Genomic DNA, 11,289 nt, shown 5'->3' on the forward strand with positions numbered 1-11,289 from the left:
TATCTCCTGTATGATGAATTTTACATGGATAGATGAATGCAGGACAAAATTTAAAAAGAAAATGGGCTGAATGAATCCACTAAAAAGTTTCCTCTGGCATTGAATTTCCTTTTTTATTTCTTAAGAAATAGGCTGAATGAATCCACTAATCACGAGGCAAAATTTAAAAAGGAAATACAGGCGAAAGCTCCAAATTCACATTTCACATAAAGAATCCATACATCAATAAATCAACTAAGGGCAAGTGTTTCCTGTGGGAAAACATTGGCTCTATGCGTGCATAGGGGCCAACAGGAGCAATGATGAAAGCAACAACAGAGGTGGCATTTCCACCTTTAATGGGGAGTGCGACGGTTATTTTGCCCCACCTCCCTCTATGTCTAGGCACTGGAGCCACATTCCCCACAGAGGTTTTTTCCCATCAATTATTAATTAAACAAGCAAAGGGCATTATGTGTCCAAACAAAAAATCCCACGAAAGACGCAAAAGCAAAAGAAATAATTCCACGCATAGGCCAAAATATGACACAAAAGTATAGGCAAAAGCAATAAAACACAAACAAAAGAGAAAAATAAAAGGCCAAAGGCCAAAGAAAGCAGTCCATAAAGGGACCAATAAGTGTAGGTTTATGGGTAATAATAGATAGAGAGGTGGGAAGGAAGGTATGATTTTCACCTAATTGCAATGGGCTTTCTGCCTTTTATGCTCTCTGTAATTTGGACCTTTTGTGAATCTCTATCTCTTTGTTATACAAAAACTAGTTGGAGAATTGAAGAATGAAGAGTTATAAAGATAATGTTTCAAGTACTATTAGTACACTGGGTACCTTAGAATCTTTTGTAATTTTGTGTACAGATTATACAGGCAATCTTAACTAAATGAAATTTGTTTCTGTTGCCTTTTATGTCTCCATTTATAGATTTTGAATCTGCTCAAGGGATCGTTATTTTCCAAGAACTATATAACAGAGAGCCCATTTTATAATTATTGCCAATTTGGTCATGCTTCTTACAACAATCTTATAAATTATGTGATGTAGACTTTGAGGTTATTGAAGACTTGTCTAAATCAGTACCGATTGATGCTTTGCCAGCCATAGGCAGCTTTGAATTAAAGATTCCAAAGCAAGAAAAGTAAACGTGGATAAGGACATCATGGGACTTAAAATAGCCTAGAGTTCAGTTCAGTGGCCTTTGCAAGGGTGGTTTGATTTAATTTACTTGCTCATAAACGTAGACTTGTGTTTGCTATCGATGTTTCCCTTGCACAATAGCATATGAATTTACCACCTTGCCCTCCATTAAAATAAAAAAAGAAGTCCAAAAGGAAAGGAAAAGAAGAGTGAAAGTAAAAAACGAAAAGAGAAAAAGTGAAAGGAAAAGAAACGAGTCCCACGATTAGTCCAAAGGATGACCCAAAAGGAAAAGCAGAACACAGACAAAAGAGAAAAAGAAAAAGCAAAGAAGAGAGAGAGTTCCACAAATGGGCAAATAATATATATTTGGGTCATTATAGATATAGAGGTCCGGAAAGAACTAGGACCTTATTCTCTTGTAGAGTTGCATGAATCAATCAACAATGGCTTCCCAAGAGTCACAGACCATCAGCCTGAAGGTTCTAATGGACAAGGAGAACAACAAAGTAGTAATGGTAGAAGCTGACAGTGACTTTGTGGACATTCTTTTCAGCTTCTTGACTATGCCCATGGGAACCATAGTTAGACTCATCAGCAACCAACCAGAGCCAGACATTATTGGGTCCATTACCACTCTATACAAACAGGTGGAGAAACTTCAGGAGCAGTTTCTGCAGACTCCGGATTTCAAGTCCATGCTACTTGATCCAAGGAATAATCGTTCTGAAACTCAGTGCAGGAGACTGGAACTGAATATTAATGATACAAAGCCCAAGTACTATATTTGTTCTAATTGGAATTCCTGCAGACGGAGCTATAACAGCCAGTATAGTACTTGCAAGAATGTCAGATGCAATTGCGGGAATATGATGGACAAGGAAATATGCTTTGAAATAGAAGATGGGGGAGTGTTTGTTTGTGGAATGACTAAGTTCATGGTAACCGATGATTTGCAGGTAGAGCCCATGTCTCCAGCTACTTCCTTGACACTGTTACACAAACTTGGGATCAAAGACATGAGTTCGCTCCAAGAAACAACACTGAGTATTGGCTCAGAGGAGGTATGATTTTCACCTTTCAATGGGTTTTTCCTTTTTAATTGGTTGAAGATCAAATTTGAATTAACCTTCTGTTTTCATCCTCACTTGACCTCCTAAAATGTGGCTAATCTTAAGGGGCTTCAAAGGGTTTTAGAGAGTCTACTTGCATGTACTATTAGCTGGGTTCTTGACTTCTTGTCTACTTTGGGGCTTGACTACTATCCTGCCCTTTGGGCTTGATTTTTTGAGTACTATCTTTATTTCTCTTACAGCTTTCTGCTTTGGATCTTGAAAATGGCCTTAATTGGCACATTTTTGTGAATCTTTGTCTTCCTGTTATACAAGGACTAGTTGTAGAATTGAAGAATGAAGTCTGATATACTCCTTGAAGGTTTATGTATAGTTATTTACTGCTTAAGTCTCTTTTACTGTGTTAGACAAGAATTCACCTGGATTTTTTTGGGTTGGGGTTCTTATAAATCAGCTATTCACTCTATCAAGTATTATAAGTACACTATGTATGTGAGAATCTTTTGTATTGTGTATAGATGATACATCAATCATAACTTACTAAAAATTATCTTCTATTGTCTTTTATTTCTTCATTTATAGATCCTGAATCTGCTCAAGGGATCGATATTTTCTAAAACACCTCTGACAGATGTGTTTCTTAGAAAACAAGGATTTACATCTGAAGCCCTAAAATTTGAGATAAGAGATGCAGTGCCGTCTAAAAGTGAAGGATCTCCACTAAATATGACTATGAAGTTAACAGTAAGTAAGTCAATGAACAGAGCATTATATGCTGAAGCTGGGAAGACATGGTTAACTTTCTCCTCAGCTTCCTTACCTTGCCTCTTGGATCCATATTACAACTCTTCGATGGAAATTCATCACTGGGATCCATGGACAATCTGTACAAGAGTGTGAAATGTTCAAAAGTTATGAGGGATGATAGTATAAAGGACCTGCTGCTGCACCCTGGCCTGTGCCGTGGTTCCTACAACCCATTAGGAGTAAATGAAACTGATCAGCTGCCTAATTCCTTATGGTGTACAAGTTATGAAAATACACAAAATAAAGATGATAACCCTTACACTGTCTACCTGACTACTAAGCAGCAATCTAATCGTGGTCGTACAAATGAATATTGTTGTCAATTACGTTATAAGTTTCCAACAACTGAAACAGAAGGTCAAGGAGGATTTACAGCAGATCAAAGAGGATTTCTAAAGGGACCGGCAACTTTCATGGTAACAGACAATTTGGTTTTCACTCCACTAGTCTCTATGTGGACTCTCTCCTTTCTTAAAAGCATGAAGGTTCCTCTAGATGACTTGGAGACTCGTATGGTTAGCGTGGACAGGGAGCAGGTGAGGGACTCAGAACTTTTTAAAACTTATGATACAACATAGATACTCAGGTAGAACATCTGAATTACTTCAATACTGGGTTCTTATATATGGTGAAAATGCATAGGCTGCTTGAATTGGAAACCATATGGTCTGGTCATGGGTGAAGGTTGGTAAGGTATAAATATATTCTGCCAAACGTTTCCCCTGCATCATACAGCAATCCATGTATTGTTATCTTCCACCAAGATGTGTAACAGAGCCCACTTTATAAATGCCAATTAGATTATAAAGGTATTAGTCATGCTTCTTACATCAATGTTTCTGTTGTGATGCAGGCTTTGAGGCTACTGAAGGTTTCTCTCTTCTCCAAATCGGTATTTACTGATGCCTTATTGGTCAACTTTGGCCTAAAAAGTCCCAAGCAAGAAAAGTAAATCTTAAGGACATCATGGGATTTAAAATAGCCTAGGGTTCAGTGACCTTAAATTGTAAGGGTTGTTTGATTTAATGACTTCCTCATTAGACATTTGACTTGCATTTGTTCCTCTTATAGAACAACATACTAGTCTATAGCAATTCTTATTTTGAATTTATTTTGGTAGTCAGAATTTTTTAGTTCATTGATCCAACATATTGAACATATGTTAAAAGATGTAGAAATACAACCCTAAAAGTGATGCCAAAGGTAATAGAAAAACAAGAATAAATAATGCACACAGGTTTACGAGGTTCTGCAAGATCGCCTATGTTCTCAGTGAGATGAGATTCTGCTTCACTATCAATGGAGAATAGGGTTACAGCGTTCATTTTCACACCTCTCAAAATTGCTTATAAAAAAAGTAACCCTCGTTACAAATATATATCGAAAACCCTAATATTCAAAAGTACAAAACTACCCTCAAAATATTTCCAAAATGACTCCACAAAATGATGATTACAACAGTACTTATAAGATTTATAGATAGTGGGTTGGGGGAAAAGTTATTTTCCCTAAATTTATTAAAAAGCTCCAAGATGTGAGAAGAGTTGCACTTGGTGGCCCCCTTTCTTGGAAGATTGTCTATGCCAACAAGGTGTTGCACAAGTGAAAAAGAGATGAGAACAACTCAATGTTAAGCTGCCCAGATTCTGTTCTAGTTACTTCTCCAAAACCATGCTTTGCAGGTTTTAGAATCAAGAAAAGAGGCATTGGGAAAGTACCAACACTTCAACAGATTAACCCACATGGAATCTGGTAACATCAATATTCTCTATCATAGCCTGGTCATCATTGCTAGATTATGATCTGCATTGCTGCCAAGTCCTAAACCTCCCACCTTTGGAATTGGCCTACTTTGGCCATATTCATTAGTAAGAGAAAAATTGGGGTCAATTGTCCATGATCAAAAAAATGTGTCTCTCGAAGAAGGAATTGTTTTTAGTAATGAAGGTTTATATACTGTGGTACTGAGGAAGACTCGTGATTTAATTATGAATAGTATGACCAAAACACTCGCCCTTGCATTCACACACCCCTAGGAATTTTTTGCATATGTGACAATCCACAAAGTTAGTGGAGTTTGTTAACGAAAAGCAAATAGTGGATCGAAGAATACCTCAATGGAGTTTTCATCATAACAGAATGGATCAAGTTGCATTACGCGTCAATGTTGAAATATTTTAATAGTTTTAAAATTGAAGATTTAAAATATTATTTTGTTTCATCATAGTGTGTGTCGGAGAGGTTTGTCTTTTCTAATAGGCACCTAAGTGACCAATATGTGTGACTATTGAAAAGCATGTCTGAATGGTCAACAGACATGTATAATGGAAGAGACATGGCTTTTGGGAGCATCCATTAGAGGTGTCCCTTCTTTTCCTATATATAGTAAGACAATCCCTACTTCAAAAAGGTTTTTTTTTTTTTTTCTCCATTATTTTTTGGTTTTGTTTTCCGAACTATTGAGCCTGGCCTTACTCTCCCAAAGGATCATAGTCTGTGTACAATCAGACAAAGATCAGCAGTTGTTTTATCTTGGAGATAAAACGTAGGAATCCCCAATTGTACTAATATAGGGGGCATTTTAGACCTTAAGGAGAGTATCTATTTGTGATACGATTCAACCTATTTGCTTCGTTGATTTCAACAATTTGAGTCAATTTTTTTCATCACTTCATCGTGCTTCAACCAAGGAGTGCATCTTCACAGTATCAATCATGTAATTCTCAACATCGGGTACTTTTTCTAACAGTCGATCTATAAGAATAACGACGAACGAAAAATTACGGTGATCTAGCTAAATTAAGTTTCACCCCCCAAATCCATTAGGTTCAAAACCTTACTTTATTTTGGCCAATCCTCTTATTTATAAATATTTGGCCAACTAAGATTTTTAATCCTAATGGGTCTGTGATACCCATGAACGAACCGAATCAAAACCCAATCCAACCCAGTTCTATCAACAAAGTCCATCTTAAAATAAAACATGTGCTTGTCCTACCTTTATTTATTGTCCTTATAAAAAATTCCTTTATGTTGCTGATTTAAGGACGATTCATCCAGGCTTCTTTGATCTCCTAATCTGTGTTGTTGAGGGCAGAAATTAAATGCTCTTCATCAAGTGCATCCTTGATTTAGTTTACTTATTATATCCTATAACATTATGTTAACCATCTAGATTTCCGTACAGCATTCCATAGTTTTTTTTTTTTTTTTTTTTTAGTTGAAAAAATCCAATATCTTACATGCATATGCATAGATAACATTCGTAAGGTCACTATAGTCAACTTTTGTTCCTGTTCAAAGGGTGGGTCTTGCGGTCAAGCACCTTCTTTGTTTCTGCATTCAAGAGCCAACCTCCACTTGGCTGAGTGGAAATTTTTGCAATCGATTGTTACGTTTTGGGAGTAAATAATTATTCACCAAAAGAAAAAGATAAAAGTAATAATTAATTAACGACTTTAGAGAAGTGGCTGAACCCTCTTCCATGGTAGGGGCTGTGGAGGAGAACTTTCTTTAATATTTAACATTTTGATAGAAAAGATTTGTTAATTTAATGGTCATTGGTAAGAATAACTTTTAAGATAAGGAGGAAGCAGAAAAATCAAAGAAAAAGTTACAAGAAAACAATTGGTGCATGATTCTACCATTCCAGATGGTCAAAGACAATGACCATCGCATTATTATTTTTTGATATGCAATGATTATCACATTAGAATACCTTAAGCAAGAGGAAAGAATTTGCAATTTTCCTGAAGATTATTGTTTCCCTTCTATTATATTAGAAATTCATATAAAACCAAAGGGGAAAAGAAAACTACATGGTATCAGATACCATGCTTGTGTTTTTATTGTCCATTATAAACCAATCAATCAATCCACTAAGGGCATTATAATGGAGAACGGATTAGGGTCCAGGGATCAAGTTCTTGTACGCAATTGTTTCACAAACATGGTATCAGATACCATGCTTGTGTTTTTATTATCCATTATAAACCAATCAATCAATCCACCAAGAGCATTATAATGGAGAGCGGATTAGGGTTCAGGGATCAAGTTCTTGTGCGTGATTGATTCACACAGATGGAATCCATCAAAGGAAAAATTCGGGTGGATTCTATATTGGAGAGTTAGGATTCATGTTCCTGATACCATGTAGCTAGTTTCTCCTACCTTATGGGCCGGACCTCTTTCCTCTTACTCTCACAAGTATACTCTCATTTGATCACCTCACCCATTCCCTATTCTATGTTCATCTCTCCCTTTCTCTATTGTGTTTGTTTGGAACCATGTAGCTGATTGGATAAAATTTTGTTTCTTGTTTGTATTCCCATCATGAATTTAGGGGACTGAATCAGTATTGGTATCGATGTGTATCGATTGATTTTGTCCTTATTTAATTTTTTAAATAATATAATTTTTTTTATCATGTTACCCTTAAAATGATAGAGATAATTGATCCAATTCAATCATGAGGATTGGTCTCAACCAATACCAATATGATGCCGGCGAATACCGTTTTGACTTTATTGTTGTATTCCCATAGAACCCGAGCAAAAGTCGCAAAAACAAAAGAGAAAAAGAGAGAGAAAAAGCAAAAGAAAGCGTTATGAGTGTACGACGCAAAAGGAAAAGCAGGACAAAAACAAAAGTGAGAAGAAAAAGCAAAAGATAGCAATAAGCGTTCCATGAAGGGGGCTAAAATTATATATGGGTCTTTTATATGGATGTAGAGGAAGGGAAGGACCAAGAAATTAGGAACAGATTCTCTAAGAGAGTTGCTTGAATGAATCATCAATCAACAATGGCTTCCCAAGAAGGATCGTCACAGATCATCAGCCTGAAGGTTCTGATCGACAAGAAGAACAACAGAGTAGTAATGGCTGAAGCTGAGAGTGACTTTGTGGACATTCTTTTCAACTTCTTGACTATGCCCATGGGAACCATAGTGAGACTCATCAGCAAACATCCAGAGCCTGCCACTATTGGATCCTTGACCAGTCTATACAAAGAGGTGGAGAATCTTGAGGAGCAGCTTCTGCAGAGTCACGTATGCAAGTCCATGTTACTTCATCCAAGGAATCCTTCTGAAACTCGGTGCGGGAAACTGAAACTGAACATTGATGATACGAAGGCCAAGTACTATACTTGTGCTGATTGGATCAATTGCTGCCGGCGTAGCTGTGGTTATTATAGTACTTTTAAGAATGTTGCATGCAATAATTGCTGGAAAGTGATGGACAAGGTGATATACATGGAAAAAGAAGATCCCGAAGGTGATGGAGGAGTGTTTGTTTGTGGACTGACCAAGTTCATGGTAACCGATGATTTACATGTAGAGCCCATGTCTCCGGCTACTATGTTGACACTGTTGCAGAGACTTGGGATCAAAGAAAGGAGTTCAATCCAAGAGAACACACTGAGTATTGGCTCAGAGGAGGTATGACATATTGTCACCTAATTGCAATGGGTCTAATTTCGACTTTTTAATTAGTTAAAAATACAATTTGAGGTAGTAGCTGTAGAATATTTTTCCTACATTATTTTATTTTTCGGTGCATTTTACATTAAAAAAACGATAAAGCCTTAAAAATTTGAAATCATGTCATATTTCAATACTCTCACATCCGGATCCGGCTCCTCTCCTTAGCGGTGATCACCCAGGTCGTGCTCATAGCTACCTAGGTGCTTGTCACGTGTTCAGGCGGCGATCCAACGATGCCTAAGGGGGGCATGGAGAATGAGGCGAGCCACTAAGCGTCGTTGGATTGTCACTTTGACACATCGCGAGTGCCCAAGTAGCTATGAGGCGACCTAGGCCATCACCGTTGAGGAGAAGAGTCGAATTCCTCACATCCCCCCCCCCCTCTCTTTTGTGAGGAGGCATTTCAGTTGGTTCTTGTATTTTTCTTACAAATCTTTGCCTCTTTGATTTTATTTCGGACATATCTTAAGGGGCTTCAAGGGAATTTAGGGAGGGATTTATGGGGACTAATTACATGTACTACTAGTTGGGTTCTTCACTTCCCGTATTATTTGGGGCATGACTGCTATATATACTGTCCTTGAGATTGACTTTTGAGTATCTTCCTTGCCAAAAGGCTATAATTGTCACATTTTTGTTCATGTGTCTACTTGTTATACAAGGACTAGATGGAGAACTGAAGATTAAAGACTGATAAACTCCTTTAAGGTCTTTATATGTATTTAATATTTAGGCTGCGTTTGGTAGTCATTCAAAAAAACGTTTCTCCGTTTTATGGGAACAAAAAAACAGAATAAAGCGTTTGGTGGCAACTTGGTTTTTTTTTTTTTTTTTTTTTTAACACTAGAAATGCAAATCGGTTTTGTTCCAATACAAAAAAAGTGAACAATTAGAGTAATTGTACTTGAAACAAATTTATCAAACACCATTTTTTTGTTTTAAAATGACATTTTGACACAGAAACTGAAAATTCTGTTTTGGACACGAAATGTCGTTTCTGGAACTAAATGACTACCAAACGCAGCCTTAGTCTCTTCTATTGTGTTAGACAAGAAATCACCGAGTCCTTGGGTTAAGAGATCTTATAAATCAGATATTCAATGTTTCAAGCATTATGTGTACACTATATAGCTAGGTACCTTAGAATCCTTTTTATTGCGTATAGCCATAATCATCAATCTTATCTTACTAAAAATTTTCTTGTATTGTTTTTATGTGTTCATTTGTAGATTCTGAATCTGCTGAAGGGATCATTATTTTCGAAGACACCTCTAACAGATGTTTTTCTTAGAAAGCGAGGATTTACATCTGAAGCCCTAAAATTTGATATAGGAGATGCATTGCAGTCAAAGAGTAGTGGAAGTACTTTATTCAGATTTCCACGAGATATGAGTATGAAGTTAACGATGAGTAAGTCAATGAACAAAGCATCATATGCTGAAGCTGGCGAAGACATGGGTAACTTTCTCCTCAGCTTCCTTACCTTGCCTCTTGGATCCATTTTACAACTCTTGGATGGGAATTCGTCACTGGGATCCATGGACAATCTGTACAAGAGTGTGGAATGTTCAAAAGTTACAAGGGATGATAGTCTAAGGGACCTGTTGCTGCACCCAGGCTTGTGCCATGGTTCCTACAATCCACTAGGAGTAAATGAAACTAATATGCCTAATTACTTGTGGTGTACAAGTTATGAAAATCCACAGAATAAAGATAAGCCTTACACTGTCTACCTGACTACTGAGCAGCAATCTAATCGTGGTTGTACAAATGAATATTGTTATCGATTACGTTGTAAGTCTCCAACAACTGAAACAACAGGCCGAGGATTCCTCAAGGGGCCATCGACTTTCATGGTGACAGACAATTTGGGTTTCACTCCACTAGTCTCAATGTGGAGTCTCTCTCTTCTTAAAATCATGGAGGGTCCCCTAGATGACTTGGAGGTTCGGATGGTTAGCGTCGGCGAGGAGCAGGTGAGTGGCTCAAAATTTTTGAAACTTATGAATCATCTTTGATAATAATGTAGAAATAATGAATTATGATTCTTAAATATGGTGAAAATTTATAGAACCATAGGTCTGGTCATGGGTGAACCTTTCCCCTGCATTCACACACCTCTATATCCCTTGGATTGTTATCTTCCCACCAGATTATGTAACAGAGCTCATTTCATAAATGCCAATTGGATTATAAGAGCATTAAGTCATGATTCTTACATCAATATTATAAATTTTGTGATGCAGGCTTTGAAGCTATTGAAGGCTACTCTCTTAACCAAATCGGTACTGACTGATGTCTTCGTTAACATTGGCCTAAAGACTCCCAAGCAAGAAAAGTAAAAACCCTTATAAGGACATCATGGGATTTAAAATAGCCTTTATTGAGTTCAGTGACCTTAATTTGTGTGGGTCGTTTTATTTATTAGTTTGCTTATAAGATGTGGACTTGTGTTTGGCATCGATGTTTCCCTTATAGAACAACATATTAGTCTATCGCATTTCTGTATTTTGTATTTATTTTGGTAGCAAAAATTTTTAATTTTATTTATCCAAGATATTGCACATATGTAGAAGGATAGTAAACCGCACGATCCTCATTGTGCTAAAAATGGCATAATTAAACTGTTTGAAGATAGAAGAAAGGAAAAATGAGTTTATTTGTCCATTCATAGAGTTCAGGCTATGCTTAACATCTAATAATAAAGTAAACGCAAACAAACATATTCATTAGTAGGCGAAGAATCGGGGTCAATTGTTCATAATGTGTCTCTCGAAGAAGGAATTGTTTTAAT

General features: G+C 36.8%; 2 protein-coding genes across 3 annotated transcripts; both read left to right on the forward strand.

The window, feature by feature from the left end:
• The first annotated feature begins 1,515 nt into the window (after positions 1-1,515).
• On the forward strand, positions 1,516-4,124 carry LOC122073891. 2 transcript variants are annotated; one of them, XM_042638593.1, is made up of 3 exons: positions 1,517-2,197; positions 2,789-3,549; positions 3,867-4,124. In XM_042638593.1, exons 2-3 carry the CDS (start codon positions 2,998-3,000, stop codon positions 3,963-3,965), a joined length of 651 nt encoding a protein of 216 aa, XP_042494527.1. In that variant the 5' UTR covers positions 1,517-2,197; positions 2,789-2,997; the 3' UTR covers positions 3,966-4,124. The 2 variants fall into 2 exon arrangements, with proteins under 2 accessions (XP_042494519.1, XP_042494527.1); XM_042638585.1 differs by lacking the exon at positions 2,789-3,549 and having other exon boundaries at positions 1,516-2,197.
• A 3,584-nt stretch (positions 4,125-7,708) lies between these two features.
• LOC122075349 lies at positions 7,709-11,014 on the forward strand. The gene is made up of 3 exons (XM_042640344.1): positions 7,709-8,450; positions 9,725-10,471; positions 10,742-11,014. Exons 1-3 carry the CDS (start codon positions 7,797-7,799, stop codon positions 10,835-10,837), a joined length of 1,497 nt encoding a protein of 498 aa, XP_042496278.1. The 5' UTR covers positions 7,709-7,796; the 3' UTR covers positions 10,838-11,014.
• The last annotated feature ends 275 nt before the right edge of the window (positions 11,015-11,289 follow it).

Source organism: Macadamia integrifolia, chromosome 1 (genome assembly GCF_013358625.1).
Source record: "Macadamia integrifolia cultivar HAES 741 chromosome 1, SCU_Mint_v3, whole genome shotgun sequence".
NCBI lineage: Eukaryota > Viridiplantae > Streptophyta > Magnoliopsida > Proteales > Proteaceae > Macadamia > Macadamia integrifolia.

Coding starts and splice junctions, on each gene's coding strand:
- LOC122073891 (XM_042638585.1), top strand. CDS start 1,565: ATGAATCAATCAACAATGGCTTCCCAAGAGTCACAGACCATCAGCCTG. Junction 2,198..3,866: donor TGAGTATTGGCTCAGAGGAG/GTATGATTTTCA, acceptor GTTGTGATGCAG/GCTTTGAGGCTACTGAAGGT.
- LOC122075349 (XM_042640344.1), top strand. CDS start 7,797: ATGAATCATCAATCAACAATGGCTTCCCAAGAAGGATCGTCACAGATC. Junction 8,451..9,724: donor TGAGTATTGGCTCAGAGGAG/GTATGACATATT, acceptor GTTCATTTGTAG/ATTCTGAATCTGCTGAAGGG. Junction 10,472..10,741: donor TTAGCGTCGGCGAGGAGCAG/GTGAGTGGCTCA, acceptor TTTGTGATGCAG/GCTTTGAAGCTATTGAAGGC.